Source organism: Polypterus senegalus, chromosome 1 (assembly GCF_016835505.1).
Source record: "Polypterus senegalus isolate Bchr_013 chromosome 1, ASM1683550v1, whole genome shotgun sequence".
NCBI lineage: Eukaryota > Metazoa > Chordata > Cladistia > Polypteriformes > Polypteridae > Polypterus > Polypterus senegalus.
Window position 1 is genome coordinate 97,318,954 of NC_053154.1, and position 23,785 is coordinate 97,342,738.

Here is a 23,785-nt window from a genome sequence, read left to right on the forward strand (position 1 = left end):
TCAGGGTGTATAAAAGGATTATGGGAAAGCCCTGAGACCGAGCTGAGCTGGGAGGTAGAGGGGCGAAGTGTCTGGGCGAGGAGGAGAGAGTATCATTGTTGTCTATCTAGTTTATGAGTAGTGTGGAGGGTGCTTTGTGCACGTTATTGTTAATTAATGAAAAGTCTTGGACTTTTATTCGGTGTCTGGAGTGGTACCTGAGGGTTGAAAAGGTGGACAAGAGCGTCATCTGCGACAGCATGTTCTCCCTGTGTCTGAGTGGGTTTCCTCCAGGTACTCCGGTTTCCTCCCACAGTCCAAAGACATGCAGGTTAGGTGCATTGGCGATTCTAAATTGTCCCTAGTGTGTGCTTAGTGTTTGTGTGCTCGCCCTGCGGTGGGCTGGCGCCCTGCCCGGGGTTTGTTTCCTGCCTTGCGCCCTGTGTTTGCTGGGATTGGCTCCAGCAGACCCCAATGACCCTGTAGTTAGGATATAGCAGGTTGGATAATAGATGGATGGATTGTTTAATCATATACTATAATGTTAATGAGAGTTAATGCATCCCATAAAGACCAAAAAGGAGAGGGGTACACAACTGAACTTATACTGTAGTTTGCAAAATTATTACTTTTTACTTGTTCTCTCCTGAACAATCCTTACTTCTGTTTGAGCCTCACTCCATCATAAAAAGTCCTTTGGTTTATTGTTTACATTTCAGACTCTTGTGTGTTCTTTTCCAACGAAGACAACACTACAATACATTTACAGTGAGAAAAACAGCACTTGAAGTGGGCTAGTATGCACACCAAAAGCAATCCTTTAAGATGTCTCCAAGACATAGCACTGGCTGTTATTTTGTTCCAAGCTAAAGAACAATGTGATTCACTGTTACAGTTTTATTGTTTAGCTATATTAACCTGCAATTGCTCCGTCCTGACGTTAATCTGCATCTAGCCCTGCATGTAGGCCCTCCAACCTGCAGGGAAAAACCTGGGGGTTGGTGGCAGAATTGGCACTCCAACCACCGTAAAAAAAAACCTCACACTACTCCATTCCATCTAAACTAGTGTGGTGCTGAGGTGTCACCTGTTGCATGGCTGCACTCGGATCCTAATCTGGGATCCTGAATTGGTTTGTCATGTGTTGGTGCGGCGATGTGTTGTATCAGCTGTGGCAGACAGCTGGGGGCTCATGCCCAGCCGGAACACCCAGAGAGTGGAGGGACCGGGAGAAGAGCAATATCTCCCGTGGAACACGAAAGGGTGGGTGTTGGGGCCACGGGAACAGAGCTTGGAAGCTCAAACCTGTGGGAGCGTGTGGCCACTGCCACAGGGCACATGGACATTTGCTAAGCCCTGGACTGCAGCATTTCCACCACACCAGGAAGTGCTGCAGGAAGGTCATCAGGGAGCACCTAGAGCACATCTGGGTGAACTATAAAAGGGGCGGCCTCACTCCATTCAGGGAGCTGGAGTCGAGAGGCAGAGGACAGAGCTTACGGGTGGAGGAGTGAGGGCAGCAGAACAGAAGAAGTAAAGAAAAGGAGTGAGGTATATTTGTGGTGATTTGTGCACTGTGTGATGTGCTGAAGTGGAAAAGAAGAAAATAAAAAGTTTGAATTCATGCAAGTGTGCCTCTTGTGTCTGTCTGTGTCGGGTTAAGTGCTGGTATAGTGCCATCTACTGACACACAGCGTGTGCTCCTAACCTCTCCTCCTCTCTCTCTTGAACATTCAACAAGTTCAATTCAAAATCTCGAAAAGTAAAGCTTCAGTGAATAACTTCATTAAATGCACAAACCAGTGTGTTTCTTTGTGCTGGTCCCAAGCCCCGATAAATGGATAGGGTTACGTCAGGAAGGGCATCCAGTGTAAAATTTTGCCAAATCAATATGCGGACAACAATACAAATTTACAAAGATGTAGTCCCAATGAACGGCCCTACTGGGTTTCTGGGGAGCTACTGGAAGAGCTGCAGGGAAGTGTATTTCATGCTTAAAGATGGTTCCACCTTACCCAGAAAGTGTTTCTGGGGTGCAATATTGTGGCACTGAAAGTACTCCCAGGTCTGGTATATACAAAGCTTCTCCATATTGCCAAGGTAAGCTGAAGTTGGGAGAGGAGAAGACCAATGCACACCTTGATGGATTGGAGCAAAAGAAACAAAATATAGAAGGAGGATTGTGAATTGTAAAGAAGTCTGTGTGAAGTTATTTTGTTTAATAAAAATAAAGCTTTTAAACCCAGGACTTGTTTTTGTGGTTTGGGGTCTGAGGTGCCCACTAATGTTCACAGAAGAAAAACCTTTTACAATACAAATATATTATACTGGCTTCACTGCCTCAATAGTGTGTGTTAAAATGGTCGTCCTGATTATATGGTTAAAATGCACCTTCCAAAACAGACCTACTTTATGTCTTTACACCCTTATTTCACCATTTGATTAAACAAATAAATAAGCGCTAAACTATCTGGTGAAAATGTATAACCTGTTGATTTTTCCTTTGAAGCCATTCCTGCCGTTTTTCTTCAGTGAGAATTTTCTTCTTTTCTTTTTCCTCTGCCTCTTTAATTTGTTCCTGTTTTAATGTCATCGCCTAAAACAAAAAGATTTAAAAACTGTATGTAAATGCTATATTCAAAAAGAGATGCAAAACACAAAATACTCTCAGGTTTTTAGCACAATTTTACAAACGTTAATCAGTCTGACATAATCTTTATTAGGTCACTGAAAAAAAAAAAAAGGATTTTGACAATCTAGCACCTTACATTATTTAAAACAAAAAGAAGAAAAAGTCGATTTTTAGGAATACTCAAGTATAGAGTCTACTAATTCACATTGAGAAACTACTATTTTATTTTGGAATAGGAGAATCGCTGGCCAAAGTCTTGCAGTGACGACCAAAAATGAAATTGCTAAGATATACAATTTAAATCTTTAAAATTAAATAAATCCTGTAAACTAACTAATGTGTAGCATATTAAATCAAGACACATAACCCATCCCCCTCTTGTGATTTTATATATTTTATTAGCATAGGGCTCACAAGACAGGCTAAACAAATGTATTATACAAAAATACTTAAACCAAGACAAATCAAGATAACAAAGCCTCAGTTAAACAGTGCTTACCTAGCCTCCACATGTTTAACCCTCTTACATCTCCACTGTTTATATGTGCTGTTCAACATTCATTACAAAGCTTACCTAAAACTGTCAATGTGTACAATTTGTGTGCCGTTCTTTAATCTACAGGGTTAAATGTTTCATATTAATTTTAACAGACAACTCTTACCACGAGCAAATAAATCTAAATAAATGAACAACACAACCTAAAAATTCATGCTAGTAATTCAGATTTAAACTATGCCTTTCTTTGCTCATGTAACTTTTACAGTTTTGCTTTTATAGTAGTTTGTCTACAGGGTATGTCAAAATTATCTTAAATAACAGCTGCTGGTTTAAGTACATTTTTTACCCAAGGTGAATAAAAAAGTGAAACCTTAACCATTACCACATACAAATGTGGCCAATATAATTTATTAGCAGACTGGCAAAATAACTTTTTTTCATCAACATGAAAGCCCACAGACACTTTTGACGAAATAAGATTTACATGTACATGAGTACATTTCAGCAAAACTGTAAGATCTTTATAGTTCCAAATCTTATCAAAATCCACACAACTTAATGAACTTAAATGTAATTTGTTTACAGCTCCAGTAGCAAAGAGTACCAGTAACTTGCTGAACTTCCACTTATTATCTTATCTGCTTAATGAAAAATGAAAAACTACCCTACTACAATAGAAATACTAGCTCACGTTATAATAAAAACACTTTTATAGCAGAATTTGGCAGAAGGAAGATAAAAACCCACAAGTACACATTCACTCCTGCTCACCTAAAAACAGGATGAAACTTTAAAACATGGATTGCAGAAAGCATTACAGCCATTAAAGTCCAAAGAAAATCCTTCCCATTAAGCAAAAATATTTACACTAAAATAAAACTATATGGTAATGTCAAATTATTAAAAACTATTTTTCAGTATACTCAGTACCATCCAATAAATATGAATGAGTGATTATTAATAAAAATAAAAAAAAGATAAAACCATAACTTTGTTACTTTAGAATGCAAAAATGCAAAACAAAACGTTCACAGACCTGAAGCAGAATGAATCATGGTTCTACCTGTTTTAGGTCCCACATATACCACATAAACTAACTGCTACCTGTACATTCTGCTGTCTGCACCAGTTAACATTGACCATTACAAAGCAATTATAAATACAGTGTTTTAGAATATGCTATTCAGTCCCTTAGAATATGCTGCCAATGCAGCAAACCCTTGAAGTCTTATTTGTACTCTTAATCACACCCTGATATTTCTACTTTCTCCAAAGTACACTATATTAATATACTGAATGAGTTTAGTATTGGGACCTTTTCAGATTTTTATACTGATAATACATTTGCATTCTTTGAACATCTGTGCATCAAACATACAATCATATGAAAAATTTTGGGAACCCCTCTAAGCCTGCATAATAATTTACTCTACTTTCAACAAAAAAGATAACAGTGGTATGTCTTTCATTTCCTAGGAACACCTGAGTACTGGGGTGTTTTCTGAACAAAGATTTTTAATGAAGCAGTAATTAGTTGTATGAGATTCAATCAAATGTGAAAAATTGGCTATGCAAAAATGTAGGTCCCCTTGTAATTTTGCTGATTTGAATGCATGTAACTGCTCAATACTGATTACTTGCAACACCAAATTGATTAGATTAGCTTTTTAAGCCTTTAACTTCATAGACAGGTGTGTCCAAACATGAGAAAAGGTATTTAAGGTGGTCAATTGCAAGTTGTGCTTCCCTTTGACTCTCCTCTGAAGAGTGACAGCATGGGATCATCAAAGAAACTCTCAAAAGATCTGAAAACTAAGATTGTTCAGTATCATGGTTTAGGGGAAGGTTACAAAAAGCTATCTCAGAGGTTTAAACTGTCAGCTTCAAGTGTTAGGAATGTAATCAGGAAATGGAAGGCCACAGGCACAGTTGCTGTTAAACCCAGGTCTGGCAGGCCAAGAAAAATACAAGAGCAGCATATGTGCAGGATTGTGAGAATGGTTACAGACAACCCACAGATCACCTCCAAAGACCTGCAAGAACATCGTGCTGCAGATGGTGTATCTGTACATCGTTCTGCAATTCACCGCAATTTGCACATAGAACATCTGTATGGCAGGGTGATGAGAAAGAAGCACTACACCACAAACAAAGTCACTTGTTGTATGTCAATGCTCATTTAGGCAAGCCAGATTCATTTTGGAATAAAGTGCTTTGGAGTGATGAGACAAAAATTGAGTTATTTGGTCATAACAAAAAGCTCTTTGCATGGCAGAAGAAGCACACCACATTCCAACACCTGCTATCTACTGTCATATTTGGTGGAGGTTCCATCATGCTGTGGCGCTGTGTGGCTAGTTCAGGGACTGGGGTCCTTGTTAAAGACAAGGGTCGGATGAATTCAACCCAATATCAACAAACTCTTTAGGATAATATTCAAGCATTAGTCACAAAGTTGAAGTTACGCAGGGGTTGGATATTCCTACAAGACAATGACCCAAAACACAGTTCGAAATCTACAAAGGCATTCATGCAGAGGGAGAAGTACAATGTTCTGGAATGGCCGTCACAGTCCCCTGACTTGAATATTGTTGAAAATCTATGGGATGATTTGAAGCAGGCTGTACATGCTCAAGAGCCATCAAATTTAACTGAACTGGAGACATTTTGTATGGAAGAATGGTCAAAAATACCTCCATCCAGAAACTCATCAAAAAGGCTATAAGAGGCATCTAGAGGCCGTTATATTTGTAAAAGGAGGCTCAACTAAGTATTGATGTAATATCTCTGTTGGGGTGCCCAAATTTATGCACCTGTCTAATTTTGTTATGATGCATATTGCATATTTTCTGTTAATCCAATAAACTTAATGTCACTGCCGAAATACTACTGTTTCCATAAGGAAAGTCATATATAAAAAGGAAGTTGCTACTTTGAAAGCTCAGCCAAAGATAAACAAAAATCCAAAGAATTAAGAGGGGTTCCCAAACTTTTTCATATGACTGTATAACCTTTAACCAAAACATGTCCTTAACAATGTGGAAGTTAAAGACTTTGCTTAAAGAAACCTGGCTAACTATCAATCACTGCCATCCGTGGTGTTATAAATAATATCAAGAAAGTGTTCAAGAGTAGTCGCCTATATGGACAACCATAAATTGAGATTTTGACATTACCATTCAGGTTTGTTATATTTGTACTGAATTATGTGTTGTAGGAGAAATCATGACATCTAATAGAAATGCCAGCAATAGTAATATTATAAACACAGCAGCACTGTTATGATACGTGTAAAATCTGTAATATCATTTTTTTTAACTACTGGTTAGCCTGCTCAATGTTGAATCACATGAGACTGAAACATTCTATATCTCACCTCAGAGACTGAAGAACGTGAACAACGTTCTATAACTTGCTTTTAGTACCCTAATTCAGAAATGTGATTCAGCAATTGCAGAAAAACATATTAGAGCTAAATGCAAAAGTGTCCCTCACATATGTAGAAGTCTTTATAGAACTAATGAACTATTAGGGCTGGGTATTGGCACTGATGTCCAGATTCGATTTGACTCTGATTCACAATGCCCAGATTCAATTTGATATCGATTTTACCTTGACTCAACTACTGCACGGATATATTTGATGTGTTGGATTTTTTAGAGATTACTTAACCATGTGTAGAGAACATTAATATGACAAATTTCAGTAAGGGTGTCTACTTAGTGACTGCGTAACATATGCATAAGCATGGAATGACATTTAAGAAGAAATACTTGATTACTAATGAACAGTTAATATTAGTATTTACAAGATGTGGAACAAAGTATCATTGCTTTTTTTAAAATAGGTAGTCCCCAGGTTACGGGCATCCGACCTATGGCTTACGAACGGGGCCGCAGCTGGGACGCATTTGCCTCAGTAACTGCCGCTCCGTCATCTTCGGCCTGGGGACGTTGCAAGCGGTGGTTGGACGGAGGCTGGTGAGGGGGGATTTCACTGCTCACGCAGTGTAGTGTCCCTCGGGCGGCTCCCAGCAGCAAGCGGTGACCCGTGGTCCATAGTCACTGGGGCCACAGCTATCGCTCGTGTACAGGACGGAGGCTTCATGGGGTGGTTTGCTGCCCGCCCACTATGCCGCTGCAGCTACTGCTCCTGACTTGACGCAGGCTGGATGGAGCGGAGGGGCGTTCACTGCCGCCCGCCCGCCCACCACACAGCTGTCCCGTTCATTCTTGGTGGGCGGCTGGTAATGATGCAAGGGGTGACCCGGTTGTGGCTGAACGGAGGCCACTGAGGGTGAACGGGGGCCACTGAGGGTGAACGGGGTGGTGGGGGGTAGCATTGTAGGGTGGCTGCCTGTTAAATGGGGCTGTGGTAGGCGATTCACTACTCGCCTTTGGCCACACCGTGTTCGTACTTGGTGGACGGTCACTGCAGGCAGCATACTGTAGGGGAGGAGATACTATGGTGGGCGGGTAGTGAACCGCCCCTCGCCACCCCCATTCATTTTCAATATCAAGCCTGCTTGTACTGTTAGGCACATAACAGGAAAGTATCTCTTGTCAGTACATCAGATGTGTTGACGACAGGTGCCTTCCTGCTGTGATAGCGTGGATAGTGCTGTGCAGAAGAGCTCATCTTAACCTTTTGTCTTCACCCTTCAATAATGTCTCTGAAACACAAATCTGATACAAGTGCTGGTGATACAGTAAAGAAGAGAAAAACCATCACCATTGAAAATAAAGTAGAAATAATAAAAAGGTCAGAGAGAGGTGAATCTCCAACATTCATTGGCAGAGCACTTGGTTACGGTTGGTACAAACCTACAGTCCCTATCTTGTATGTAACCCGGGGACTGCCTGTAAATAAATAAAAGCATTTTCACAGCACTGCATTCACTCAAAATTTACCATAATTAAACTAATATATGTATCACCACATCAGAGTCCACACATATTATGGGGGGGATCCTTGTTTTAATACAGTGCAATGGCATCTACTTTATAAAACATTTCTATCATCATGCAAATAATATTCTAAAATAATCAAATATTGTTTCTGAAATGTTACTCAATAATCTATTCATGTGGTATGAATTTCCATGTAGACACCCTTCAACTAAACTGCTAACCAAATGTATTCTCCTATTAGACATTTAAAATGTATTTTGTATTAAGTTTAAATTAAAGATATACCAGGAAGACTCATGTCTTTCTATAATTCTACAAGTCACACATGTCCTTAGTGCTCATGTGTAGCAGTCACATTAATCAGTCTCAAAAATGTGTCTTCACAGTTCCTCCTCAGACTAAAAGGAAGCATTTTAAAACAAGGGTGTAGAGCTGATGCTTGTTGACAGCGGCATTGGATGAATTTAATATAAAAGACAAACAGCCAAACATTGTGACTGATAACATTGCTAATATGATCTGTACGGTACAGCTTATGCAGTTACTTCAAGTTGGCTGCTTTCAGCACACGTTCATTTTGGTATATACAGTAACTAGATCCATTCCAATGCATAAAAAAAACACACACACACAATTCAATTGAACCTAAGCAGTCCACTGTTTGCTTTACCTTGTCAGAGCTTGAATTTCAGCACAGAAATTCCAACACAAAAATTCCGAGATCATACATTTTATTTACAAATCCTATATAGTATAAGCTTATACAGCAGGAAAATTTCTTTGGTCTTATTTCAGTTTTTGTCTTGAAAGAAGCTAGCTATTTTTTAGCTTCATTGAAATAAAAGTTGTTGTGAGCAAGATGTATCATTGTAGTGGAATATTAGGGATGAGCATTTGATTAAGTTTGTATTTTAATATCAAAACATGGTAGGCAAAAAAAGAAAATTCAGTTGGTGAGGTGTTTATTTTCAAAGGGAAGTGCCTGCGATGATTTCAGTCAAAGTGAATATTTTTTAGGCTGACTAAAACTCTGCTCACTCAAATATCAAACTTAGTCAGAATGCATACCTCTATAATGTTTTCAGAAACAGGCAACTATAGATAATCGGAGAGATTAGAAAAGCATTTTTCAATACAATTTTCAGAAAACATACATGAATAAAGGTTGGTCCCTAATGAAATACATTCTCCCTAATCTGAAAGAAATATAGTCTAGCTCAACCCAGAATCGCAAAGTGAACAAACTACAACAAAACTGAACTGCTGCAAATTGGCACTAAAGCGCAACTTAAGAAAATGAGCTCCTTCTCAGTGACTCTTGACGGAGATCTCATCAGACCTTTTTCTAATGCAAGGAATCTTCTTGTCATTTTTTAATCCTCCCTTCCTTATTCGGCCCACATAAACCATATTAAGAAACTTTCCAGCTTTCACCTCTGTGACATATCCCATGTTCACACATTCATCTCCTTCTCTAATGCTGAGAAACCTGTCTATGCTTTTATCACATCTCACATCGATTATTGTAACTCTTTACTGGCTCCAGCGGATTCAAAACTAGATTATTATTTTAAAATTAATTTAACAAGAACATGAGGACACAGTCTGAAAATCATTATGAGAATTTTCACACAAACATCAGTAAGTTTTTTTTTTTTTTCAGACAGAGAACCACAGAAACATTGAATAAATTACCAAGTACTGTAGTGTGGTAGGGAGCTGGACTTTAGGGACCTTCCATTTTGAAGAAATTATGTGAATAGAATTTGCTTTATTGGGACAAATGGCCTGTTCCTGGGAAAAGTTTTCAAATGTTAGCATATTTCCATGTTACCACTACTGCATTTAATTTTACTAAAGATTGCATTTGAAAAAAACTAAAATTGCAATGTTGCCGACTTTGCTTTTAAAAGTCCTGGTTTATCCAATCACCTATAACTACCCTTTGGCCATGAAAAAAGTATAAAAACAGGAAATCTGATAGCACTGCAGCAAAGGCAGGTAGATTTGCATATCGACTGATAAAAGTTGAGGCAGAATTTGGAGAAATTTTGAGCAAAAGAAAGAGAGGGTAGATCACAACAAGCCAAAAGGAGTGGACCAGGAAGGAAGACCACTAAAGCAAAAGATTTATACTATAGTACAGGGGTATCAAACTCCAGTCCTGGAGGGCCATAGTGGCTGAAGGTTTTCATTCCAGCCAGTTCCTAATAAGTAAGATTCACAGCCGCTAATGGACATACTTCTTCTGTCTTAATAATAATTAACTTGCTTTTAAAGTTTAAGAACTCTTAGTTGTTTTGTTTTTCCTTAAATGGAAGGCAAACAATGAGATGCAAATCAGGGTGCACAAACATGCAAACTGAATCAAGATAACTGGTCATCTGCTGACTTGCTTTGTATGACAACAACAACAACATTTATTTATGTTGTACACAAATGATGTAGCTCAAATTGCTTTACCAGATGAGGAAAGAAAAAAGTTCATAAAAAATAGAAATATAAAAGTAAGATTAGGCAATACGAAATAATAAAGACTAATAATACATAAATAACTATAACATAACATTCTTAAACTCAGTTAATCCAACTCAGTGTCACAGTAGGCTGTAGCATATTCAGGGACAATTAACATAAGAACAAGAAACGTCATTTTCTTTCTGAGATTACAGGCGCTCTCCAAGCATATCTTTTGTTCTACACAAGAAAAACATATCTATACTCAAAGCCACGTATCAGTACACAGAGCTTCAACTGCTAGCAGAAAAATAACTTTTACATAGTAGCTAAAGTGCAAAATTCAATTAATGCCATATAGACTTCTGCCACTGACTAGCAAACACAGTCCTTCAGTAAATATCAAACAACCACACCAAATGGGAGGTGTTTATTTATAGGATTATTTATTAAGGCCACCATGTAGCCAAAGACTTGTTCCCCATACTGTATAAACAAAGAGGCTAATACTGCAAGATCCCTCACACCTTCAGAATCCCTGGTTCGACCCTCACCCTGTGTACTCTTTATGCTGTTTTTGAATGTTTTTACCATATGGAGTTTTCTCTGTGTCTGTCCCATCCCATGATTAGACCTGAAAGGAATTTTTAAAACAATTTATATCAAATATTCATATGTTATTTTGTTTGCTGGTGATAACAACTTTCCATACGTCTTTCACAGAAAAACAACACATATTACTGAAAATGTAAAACTTACTTTTAATGTATCTAATTGCATTTCAATTCTTTCTTTCTGTGCCTTTTGAACAATCCATTGCTCCCAGGCAGTGAGTTTAAATTCTGATGATATCTGTCTCTCCTCTTCCAAATAGTTATTTACTCTGGACGAGTCTCCTCTAAAATAAATGCAGAATATTTAAAATGATGATTAATATGTGTGCTTTGAATTATAATGTATATACTGTATAATGTATTTTATAGATTAAAAAATTTACTGTGATTGAATAAAATTTCTAAGCATACCTGTTCTAAAAATACACAAAATTCCACATTATAACATAACAACATATAATAAGGTGATACTCAAACCTAAACTGAAGAACATCTGTTCTGTGTTATTTTTTTTTAATTATTATTATTAAAACTATTACCCTTCACCTTCTCCTCCTTGGAACTTAATAAAAGTAATGCTGACTCTGTTTAACATTTTTGTACTCTACAACAATGAAACTTTGGCAAAATGTCAGTTAATTTCATGCCTACAGTATCAATTACAACAAGTTACTAGCTTAATAACAACATTTATAAAAACTAATAACCGCTGCTGTTAGCAGAAGCAATGTTTGAAATATGTAAGAAATATAGGTTAACACAGAAACAAGTAAAGATTAAACCATAACTGTATTCCACATAATAAACATGAAACATTACAAATTTAGCATGCTATTGAAATATTTGAAAATAATTCAACGTTTAATAGTCTTAACTGCCCAGATGTCTTGCAAATGCAGGCAAATGCCACTGCTATGTCCAACAGGTCATTCTATACTACAGTATTTCCCAACTCTGTCCTGTGAACCACTGTGGCTGCAGGTTTTTGTTCCAACCAGATTACTAATTAGTTACAACACCTGATAACACTGATCTCATTTAATTAGCTGGTATTTTTTTTTTTTATTATACATTCAGAAAAGTACAGCAGCATGATTTTTACATTTATAAGACATTTAGAAACATTTCTGCTTTTGCTATAGATTTAAATGCTTTGCCCTTTCTCTGTGTAGTTTTTCCCCTTCATTTTATCTTATTAATGACAATTAAAAATGAGCAGAGCAGACATCCAGGAAAACAACACTGAATAATGAAAGGCTCCAAGTACTTTAGCGTCAGACCCACTAATTAGTAAATAATGGATTAATTAAACAATTTGAACACATATAAAAGTAGAATGAAAATCAAGATGAAAATATTGTTTAAAAGAAAAAAAAATACATTACTCCCATATAACTGCTTGGTACATTTTAATAAACAGTATAGTATATTATATATATATTAACCAAACTTTGTTTTCTCATTTCTATATTGTTCCCAAAACACAGAATTTGGGAAATAACACATCACTTAATTAGCCCAGGAGTCCAATTAAAAACAGAAGCTGGTTGGAACAAAAAACTGCAGCCAGTGTGCCCTCAGGACCGAGGTTTTAAACACTGCTATACTATACTACTTGTATACTCTATATACTCTAGTCTTTACACTGTGTATTGATTTCTTTTATGGTATACCAGTCTAATAATAAAAATGTAATATTTCTCATTAAAATCTGTATAAAATATTTTCTGCACTATAAGTATGTACACAATATGTAAAAACACTTTTTGGATAAAGTCACAAATATAACATATGAAAGCAGTACGTATATATGTATGTATTAAGATGAGTACTCCAGAAATTATGAATCATAAAGATGATAGAGCACTTGCGAAGATTTATAAAATACACTTTTGAAACAATAAGGCTGGTTTCAAAATATACTATTTAACAGATTTACATGGAAGCAATGAAAACCAAAATGATAAAGCAAAAGAACAAATGGCTTTAAAAATCAGCAGCACAGTTTTGAAAAAGATTTGATATCCAACAAGCTGGTAAGGATGTCAAAATCCAAGAAATATGGTAAATGTTTAGTGTAGACAATCACAAATGTATAAACCCTTATATAGAACTTTGAAGTTGTTAAATTACAGCAGCTCAAAATTGGCAGATTTAAAAGAATAACCTACCCAAAAATATTTTTTTATATTAATTACCCCATGTAGTTTGTAGCGATGGCCAAGAACATTTTTAATCTCATGTTATTGTGGAGAATGGACACATTATTTCTGAATGACAGCACATGGCGACCAATGATGGACAACAGCAAACAATATCAAAAAGGTTTATTAAAAAAAAGTCTCACGTTACTCATGTTGCATAATGAATGAATCAGGGGAAGAAATCCTGTCAATTCTGATGGATGTTGGCCTGTGAGAACTGATTAGAGTAACAGTTCACCCTACAAAGGAAGAAATGGACTTTTCTTCTTATACTGCTTAGGGACTTTGGAATAATTTCTTGATTGGTAAATATATTGATGGATTAGTATAGGTTTGTGAGTAATATATCTACTGGATATTAATTTGATAAATCAGGCTGATTATAAAATGAATGAATTCTATATACTGTACATAATTAGGGATCGCCTTTTGCGTATTTATGATAAAAGCCAAATAGGTATAGAGTGTTTGTAAAGCATCCAACTTTTCATCTTTTGTACTTTAATCCAACGAAGATGGTGCTTTTACTGAAACAGCTTCAGATTTGTAGCTGGGCAAAGACTAGTGTAAACTTTAAGTTATTTACTTAACCTGGTTATAAACACCATTACCTTTTAACTTTCTTGTCACACTTTGCAGAAACATCATCTCCTGTGTCACTTTCTTCAAAGCTGTCGTGATAAATTGGTGAAAGCAATGACTCTGTTGAATCTCCTGTGGAGCCCAGATCACAAGTTCTCTGTCTAAGATCATCATAACTGCTGCTCTTCCGACAAGGAGTTGAAGTTGATCTTCTAGATCGCAAGTTGGTGAGCTGGGTTGGTGTATGAGACATTTCACAAGAGTTGGTGCGCTCGGTTGGTGTTCCAGACATTTAAATCTTTCAAGGCAAAGTAACAATACAATTGAGATTAATAACGTATCTATCTATCTAACAAACACAAAGTATGTAAAAGAAAAGGCACAGTTTATACTAAATTAAAACAAAAGCCATATCAGACAATACAAGGCCCAAAAATCTGTAAATCAACAATGTTAATGGGGTTGTTGTCAGCTTCATATACTCACAAATAACTATTTTACATTTGAGTTTATTTTTAACTGCTTTAATGTTCCAATTTATTAAGGGGTATAAAGCTAAATCAATATTCCAGAAAGCAGACTGAAAACAGTGCATCAGAACCCAAAAGCAAGACTAATGTGAGCAAATCATCATCCTTTTGTAATAAAGACTGAAACAGATTTAAAGAAATATGCAGTGAATTCAGACAGCAAAGTAAAGTACTTTGTATGCCAGTAACAAAACAATACTTAAGCACTGTAACACAGCTAATAAAATCAACATGAAACAGTAAATAATATAACATACATAACCAATATCAATGCAGCATACATACTCTGTGATGCTATAAAAAGAGGGTGGACCAAGGACCAGTGGTACAATTTGCAAAAAACAGCAAGATTAGGTTGGGGCTGATAGCGCATTGCCGCACCCACAACACGACATTAACCACCACTACAATCTAGTGTAGTTACACTACCGGTACACTAACAGTGCTTAGTTGGGATGTTTACCAGCTGCAACAACACATGAATGTTTCACATTGGCCACATCATTGGCACTCAACAGAACAAGTAATTCTACTGATATATTTTGATACATACTGGCTGTAAAGGTACAACTGCACAATAGTGCTGGGAATGATGCCTCAAGCTGATTAAGAGTCACCACCCTGATTGACCTCATCACAGACGGGCTTGAAGTGCCATATCAGTGAACTGGCTGGCTAGTTGGTGCACCCTCATAAATCTTAATTTGAATTCCTTAAAATACACAATACTTTCCAGTGCTTTAAAGAGAAAACCTTCACCTTCTACATCTGTAGTTATAAATGGTGTTACTGTGAACAGGGTGGAATCATTTACGTTTCTTAGCACAAGCATCGCTAATACTCTGAACAGGGATGCAAACATAATGGTCCTTATTAAAAAGCTCAGCAGTGAATGTTTTTTCTCCATCAGCTTAAAATGTTTACCTTGTCCCAATCACAGCTGGTACTGTTTTATAAAGCTTTTATTGAAAGTATCATCACTTTCTCCATAACTGTCTTGTATGGTAGTGTATCTGCCCACTCAAAGATTGTGGTATATTATTTGGGCAGCAGAAAAACATGTAAGCCTGAAACTGGACTCCATTGAGGACTAGTATATATCACAGTTCATAAATGACCAGAAGTATAATTAAAGACTATACTCAATCAGGCAAGCATCTCTTTCAGTCACTGGTCAATAAAGACAAGAACTACTGTACTATGGTAAATAAACCGTTTCTTTCCTACTGCAGTAACTATGATCAAACACAGTCACCGATTCATCTCTTGCTTTCCTTGACTTCTAAACTCCTCTATCTAAATTATGTTAATTTTGTGTTTATTTTATAAAGACTTACTTGATGTATTACTTGGAAGGAGTGTGATTCTACATTACGATATTATATATATTTATTTTTTGCACAATATAATTTTTTACCGGTGCTGTATATAATGTGATGGCGTCAAGTATCGCATATTGTGTTGTTTAATTGCATTGTGGTGTATGGCCGGCCATTTATCCCGGCCAATACCCCCAAGCTGCCAGGTGGAGCCCTCCCTGCAGTATGGAGGTTCCCCGAAGACCACCAGGTCATCATGGACATTGCAGTTTTTATATGCAGCCCTGCTGGATGCCGTGGGGGCCACTAGGAGATGCTGCAGGGAGGAACAACGGGTATTTTCCCTACACCCCGGAAGCACACATGGGACAAGGGGAATGACGTGCTTCCGGGGTGAAGAAAAGAACATTTTACCTGACCCAGAAGTGATACAAGATCACATGGACTGGGGATTGGGAACACTTCCGGGTCAGGGTATTTAAAAGGGCTGTGGGAGCTCCCAGGTGGCGAGCTGAGCTGGATGGAAGGGTGGCAACACGTCTGGGAGTGGAGGATTGTGTATTTGTGATTAGTAATTGTGATATATATGAGTATAGTTGAGGAGAGGGAGCTTTGTGCACTGTGGCATTTAAATAAAGTCAATTATTGGACTTTTACCTGGTGTCTGGAGTTGTGGACAAGGGTTTAAGGCAGCGATAGCGCCCCCTATCTGTCACAGCATTTATCTTGCTATGTGGATAAGAATGTAACACCAAGAGAAATTCCTAGCAATTATGTTGCCTGACAATAAAAATCAGAAGCTCATCAATACAGTAGATCCAGTGGAATAACACTGTGAGGGGGCTAGCAGATTGTGTGACACATTTCCAGAATGCCTATATGAAAGGCGCCCACCATCCATAGATTACCGGGTTTCATCTTATAACCATCTACAGGTAAAAATTCCTTTCAATCCACCCTTTATATCGTTTGCAACTGACATACCAGCAATCTTCTTAATGTACCTAAATTCATGGCTTATTTTCAGCACTAATTTCCACTTCACCCTTACGGGTGGACATTTTCATATGCAAGTCCAGTGTCCAATATGAGTAACAGCACAATGCAGAAAATATTCTCAAAAAGCAATAAGCAACATGTCATGCCATGTCCTTTGTTCTTCCTTCTGTACGGCAATGTACCTGTCACTTAGAACACTGCCTCCCTACACGCTCAGTTCCACAGTTTTTAGTAGGATGTGTCTCCCAACACGTTTAGTAGTTGCACCAAGCAAAGCCAACTATAGGGCTGACCCTGTGGAATTTACCCACTATAAACACAACTTTGGAACAGTCTGTTATGGACTAATAAATCATATTCCAATTTAATTGTTTTTGAAATCATTTTTTACAAATCATTTGTCCTATATTTGTTATCATGCATACATGACTACTTCTAATAATTTGCAACTGTTCTATTCCAACTCACTCAGTGAAAGTAGAATCCCATGTATGTTAATCTGCCTGAGTAATATTAATGATAAGGTTTTGATAACTGACAAAGAACATGTACAATTTACAAATGTCATATGAACATGCCAGAAAAAGCAGCACTACTATCACCAACCAAGCTGCACTATATAAAAGCAAGGAAAATAAACCAAAATCAAGATGGGTGCATCAGGCAAATAATGTAAAATTATGCAAATACAATGAATGTATATGTCTTCAGTTCAAAACATGCAGTATACAGTATGCAATAACAAGCAAAGTCTGTATGTCCTCTATTTGGAGAGGTGGATGTTGCATGAACTACTGTTTCAGAATGCTCAAAAAATTCTTGGTTTTACTACAGTAATAACAACCTGCTTCTTCACTGGCAGGTCAGGTCACGACACAGCAAAATGTGTGCAGACACATAACTCTTGTGGAGTAGGCCTTTAAGTTGTTACAAAGAGAGGCAAAGCACACCATTCTTTCTTCTTTACACATAGACCTGCTTTCCAGCAGCAGTAATCAAATAAACTGAGATTAACAATTCTAAGAGTAAATTTTTTGTACACTTTTTGTTTAATTTGAAATAGAAGTGCTCTGTCAGGTCATCATAAGAGTGAGGAGGAAGGAAAATAAAAATGTCCACCAGTTCAAAACTTTATTAAAAAAAGAGAGATTGGAGTCGAGAGAGAGAGAGAGAGAGAGAGAGAGAGAGAGAACACATGTGTCCCTCAACCTCTCCCCCACCTGTCCCAAGGCATAACCCAGTCCAAAACATACATCCAATATAGCAAATAAAACAGATTTTTTCAGATCATTTGAAGCAGAACCCGTGCCAATATAACAAAACTTCAACAATAACTCAATCAATCCTGAAATGCAGATTAAAACAAAGAGGCAAAGATGTAATAAAAGAAAGGGGACACTGGACTAACAAAAGTGTGTCTATCAGGAGGGGTTGATGCTTCAGCAGCCTACTTAAAGAACGGGGAACCACGAGGGGCAACAACAACAAACATCCACAATTTGATAAGCAGATAACTCCATACGTAACAAATTATTAAATTAAGATACCCAATAATCATTTGCAACAGTCTCGAGGGATTTCCAGAATGAAGCAAGGAGGAACTTAGCAACAGGATTTCCTAAGCAGAGAACATCCCATTGATAGAGTTCTGATTTAGCAAGGAAAAATCTTAAAAGATTGCAGTTTTAGGCAGTAGTAGAATATTAACAGAAAGGAAAGAAGAAAAGCAGTAAGACACGTACATCCAAAATGGGGCAGAACCAGAACGTGTGAAGAAAAGTGCCTCGAACATCTAGTGGGCAAAAGTGACAAAAAGCATTGTACTTCAACAGATAGTACATACAGAGAGGAGGGTAAAGTCTCTGAAGGAACATTAACAATTAGAATTTCAGGAAAAGAGACATTATGGCCAACCAAGCAAGACGAGAAGAGGAAGGAAAAGGTCTTCGAGCCAAACTGAAGTTAGGGGGAGAGGCTTATAAGCCACAGAGTAGAATTGGTAACAGACTAGAAGTTTAAGTAGAGGAAAGAGCAAGACAGTGTCAAGAGATTGAGTGGAGAGAGACAGAGATAGAGATACTACATGCTCTTAACAAAGAAAAAGTTTTGCATAGTTAATATGCATAATTTGCTCCCCAGCAAAGGAGCCCAAAGAAAGCAATGCTGTCAGGCAAGTATGGACAAATATACTCAAACCCCAACTATCAAACAACTAAACACACAAAATTAAATTAACAAGGAGTGAGAGGCCTTGGAAAATGTGAGTACTACCTTACCCTAGGTTAGGCATGTGCCACAGCCATGATCAGCAAGTTAAAAATGTGGTAGCAGCTGTTATTACTGTGATGACAAGCCAAATTGTTAGATATTTAAAGATGTCTTGGAATATTGTAAACACGAAATGTATGTGAAAGTTACAGCTTCATTGCAGTTTCAATTCATTTTTGCAGAATCAGGTTTTCTTCTCTGTATTACCAGAAGGGTTTGTTTTCTGCTTTTTTCAGATAGGGCTTACTTTTCTAAATCTGTATTTTAGGGAAGCAGTTGTGTTAAAACAAAATTTACAAAACCCAACACAGTCAATGCTCACCTTTTAATTACGAAAAGGAGAGTTGTAGCTTAATACAAGGTCTCATAAAGTTGTGCTGTTGTTCAGATGACAACACTTTTACTAGTGTGTGTGAGGTTTCCAGAAGCACGTGCTTTGGCGTCTCTTCTTGTGCTACATGACTGTTAAAGGGATAAATGGACCTGAAAGTAAAAATGTGCCGAAGGCATAGCTACATGCATACATTATAATGCATTCTATCCTTAAAAAGAACTTGAGTGGTGCATTGCAATAAATATGCATTAACCTTAACACCACACACAGCAATAATCATTTCTGCTTAACAACGCCTTTGACATAGCATACATGACTGAGCTTGGACTGCAGCACACCACCATGATACCATTTCTTTATATCATTGCTGCTTGCTCATTTGGACATATTTAACAAAATAGTATTGTGGAGATCCAAATACTCTTTTTATGACTTGAAGGGTGGCACGGTGGCACAGTGGCTAGCGCTGCTGCCTCGCAGTTAGGAGACCTGGGTTCGCTTACTGGGTCCTCCCTGCGTAGAGTTTGCATGTTCTCCCTGTATTTGCGTGGGTTTCCTCTCATAGTCCAAAGACATGCAGGTTAGGTGCATTGGCGATTCAAAATTGTCCTTGGTGTGTGTGTGTGTCTGTGTGCCCTGTGGTGGGCTGACGCCCTGCCCAGGGTTTGTTCCCTGCCTTGTGTTGGCTGGGATTGGCTCCCTGGATTGGCTGGATGGATGACTTGAAGTTTTAATATACTGTACATTAACATAACATTCTCAAGCCCACATAATCCACCCGAGTTTGAATAATTAAGTAGATGTTCTTGCACACACCTATGTTTACATAAAGAGAAAATGGAATTCAAAGGTATGTTGTATAAAGTATATCACATAATTCTATTAAGACCACCATTACAAGGCATAACAAGTTAAGAGCTCATATTTTTAACAACGGGGTAAGAGGTAAAGTGACTTGCTCAGGCAAGAGCCTAAAGTAAGGAGAGGCCCAGCAATTTTGCAGTTCATAGTTCACCTCCATAGCTGGTAATTCATACTCTCTGCATAGATATCTTTTTTAGTGAACACCATCCCCGAGTGGTTTTCAAGTACTGAGATACTGCACAGCTATTTACATGCTGTATATTCTTTAAAAAGATACACAGCAGTGGTTATATACAGTAATTGGTTTAAAGCCACAAAAGCAATTTCATGATTGGACTATGGCAATAGAAAGGTGTATTTACATTAAATGGCATAGGATTAAAATGTACAACTTACTCCATAAAAAAGAATTACCAAGCAGGGTATATAAACTGAAAAAAAGAAAATATGAGGTAGTTTAGTATAAAATGATGCAAGAAGTATCATCACATTCAATACAAACAGTACTATACATGTGAAAAACACAGGTCAACAGATATTAAGTGAAGGAAACAATTATATATCCAGAAAATTATTATTTAACTGTTAACAGTTTACAAATAAACTATGAACTGATTAAAAAAAGATAAAAGTCTGATATGTGGTCGATGCAACTTTATGGGAGATGCACAGCGTTTTCTAAGAAGTGCACTAAGACTTAATTTGTTCAAAGTATCTTTTTTCAGTGGAATCCAGCCATCAATGGATTTGTAAAATATCATGACATGAAAACACAGGTTCAAAATTCTTGCTGGGGTTTCAAGAAGCAGCTAAAAAATGCCATAATTTAAAACGATATTACAAACTCTGGACCTGATTATAATCTACTGTGATTAACTTTTATTAAAAATATATATATACCTATTAGATTAATGTACGTTTTTAAGTATCTGTACCAATCAAAATTCTTCGCACATTCGCTATAGAAAGCAACCCTGGTACACTAGTTTGATATTACCAATTTAGAAATGTAATTACAACGCACTCTACTGTATATGAAATCAGTCTTGTAAAACTGAAAGTTGCACATCGCCATCCAATCACTCCGACGATTCACTATTGATAAAACAACGAAAAAACAACCCTGGAATACGTAGATGGCATGTCTAATAATTCATGATTTTACAGCCAAAAAGCCGACATAAAACTTCTTTATTTGTATAAACAGCGTTTTACTTCCACTCTAGATAACATCCCTAAAACAACACTTTCCAGACAAAGAAAGGCAGGGCCGACTCACCCGATTTTAATGAACCCCCTAGACGATTTACAACTTCAAAAAATAAAAATACATCGTTCAGATTTCCACTAGCCCCCTCAACGTCCCCTTACATCGCATTGTAAACGAACACTTCTCAACGTCCGTTTATTTTGAAAATGGCTGTATAACGCCTCCAGCTCCCATCAACCCTTGCGTTAAGCACGCCGTTGCTAACAGCGGACCAATGAGCACTTTCCGTCCTGCCATGGAAACGTTACGACGGCAACGCGAGACGCCTGTCAGGTAGGCACTGGCTTGCTTTAGTTGTTTTAGACGCACTTCAAGATCTAATACACCAATAAAATGTCGCTCGTTTACGATCGTTTTTAGGATAGAATAAGTATAGAAAAAATCATGAGATTCAAATCAACTTAATACTTGATTTTTTCACTCATTTACAACGGGCTGAAAGCTATCCATTTTGATGCCAATGCTGAACGAATAAATACATGCACGCACAATGCATGCATAAGGCATGTTCTTACCTCCGTTTCAATAATTAAAGGATTTTGAAGACGGAGTGTTTCCCGCAGCACTTACTGCACGGCGGGAGTAACAACTGTTATGGGAGGCTCCTAGTAGTATGCTTTCACACATAACTTCGCAAAAACTAAAAGCGTGTCAGTCAGTACACGATGAAAGTACATTAGCAAGTATCCTCTCAGCATTAAGCCTTTAAACACTGGAATGATAACCATTTAGCCTTTGATTATTTTTTTCCCTCCAGCGTCATATAAATCATATTACCTTTTCAGTGTTAAACTCAAAACTTCGACTTTACTATTACGATTTTTGTTAGTCATTTTATGTGTTTTTCTGTTAAGCAGTGAAACTTGTGCTTTGAGTAGCTCAGATTTCTACCATTTAACTGGTCTTTGCAACTATTCTTTTCATTTTAATTTTGATCTGCGTCCTTGTCCCAACAGATGAAGAGATACAGTACTGCTTAACAGCACATAGTAATCTGCATATTATTATGCTTGAATTTGCTGGGGTGTTTTTGATTGAGTGATGTCAGTTTAGTTTGCACTAAATGTAATGTTTTGTATTTACACCAGAAAGAAGTTTTAATGATTCCACAACCTTACCGAGTCCTGGGCTCAAATCCAGTCTTGAGCATGGTCTTTGTGAAATATGCCTCTTTTATTTTATTTCTTTGGGTTTTCTCTTAACTGTGAAATTTTATTTTATTCTATATTCTAAAGATGTGCTGGGTGGGTTAATTGGTGATTTTAAGATGGCACAGATGACAGCATAAGTGGGAGTGAACACAACAATGGCCTGGTACTTGATTCTGGATTAGTTGCAGACTTATGCCGCATGGTACCAGGGTAGGCTGTTTCTCTTTCTCAGGCCTGTGTTGGAATAAATGGATTTGGAAAATGAATCAGTGGATGACAGGTGCAGTTTTATCTCATCTGATCACAATTTTATCTCTTTTCTTCTCCACATTTTCTGGATCACTTTCTTTATGTTGCTCCACCCTCTATATGAGAAATGATTTTTGGCCACTCCAACAAACAGGAGAGTTTTTTAGATAGACTGTGAAATATAGAATTGTGGAATCATTATTTTCTTACTGTAACTAAATTACATTCTTTTTTCAAAGCAATTGGCTTTCTGGTAGCTTCACAAAATAGTTTTGGCCCTTTCCCACTGCTTGAGTTCTTTCAGTTTTAAAGAATAATTTTTTAAAGGATTGGTTCAGTATTTTTCAAGTCAAATGTATTTCTTCACAGTCATTATATGTATTCATCTGCCACATGAAATTGTGTTCTCTAAGTGAAACTTTTTGTTTTTTAACATAGCCTGCTCTTGGGCTCAGTAATAGACTTGAAGGGTAATGGGCTCCCAATGTGAAAACAAAATCAATCAAACTTACTGAATAGGTTCATTCTTCCAAGCCAAAAGTGATATCAACTATTGATCTGCTTCTTGAAATATATTGCAAAACAGCATATCCATGTTGATTTAGGAAGGAAGAAAAGCAAAAACCATAATATTGTTGTGAGTTTCAGCCAATTTAAAAGGAGACTGTCTGTGTTCTTCACTTTATTCTTCATCTTCCTCTGCAACAACCATTCAGCCTGAGGGTGCAATATTCTTCAGTGTGTACATTTTACTTCAGAAAGTCCCCCTTAGTCACTGCTGTTGACATTGTTCTATCTTGATACTCAAATATGCTCTTTTTGTTCTGTAGATAACTAGACAATAATCACTGCAAAAAGCCACTCTTATGATTGCTCACAGTCTTTCTCTATCCAGAAGCTAATTTCGATATTTAGAATCAGAAT

General features: G+C 37.3%; 1 protein-coding gene across 2 annotated transcripts in view; it reads right to left on the minus strand.

Moving 5' to 3' along the window:
* Positions 1 to 21,623, minus strand: part of LOC120529691 (coiled-coil domain-containing protein 34-like) — a 39,726-nt gene extending 18,103 nt beyond the window's left edge. The window contains exons 1-5 of one of the 2 annotated variants that reach the window (XM_039753741.1): positions 21,471 to 21,623; positions 20,588 to 20,622; positions 13,907 to 14,175; positions 11,237 to 11,375; positions 2,468 to 2,575 (exon numbers count right to left, since the gene is read on the minus strand). In XM_039753741.1, the coding sequence (XP_039609675.1) occupies positions 2,468 to 2,575; positions 11,237 to 11,375; positions 13,907 to 14,169 (510 nt within the window). In that variant the 5' untranslated portion in view covers positions 14,170 to 14,175; positions 20,588 to 20,622; positions 21,471 to 21,623. The remainder of the gene's footprint in view (positions 1 to 2,467; positions 2,576 to 11,236; positions 11,376 to 13,906; positions 14,176 to 20,587; positions 20,623 to 21,470) is intronic. The other variant, XM_039753750.1, reaches the window with a different exon arrangement.
* Positions 21,624 to 23,785: the final 2,162 nt, after the last annotated feature.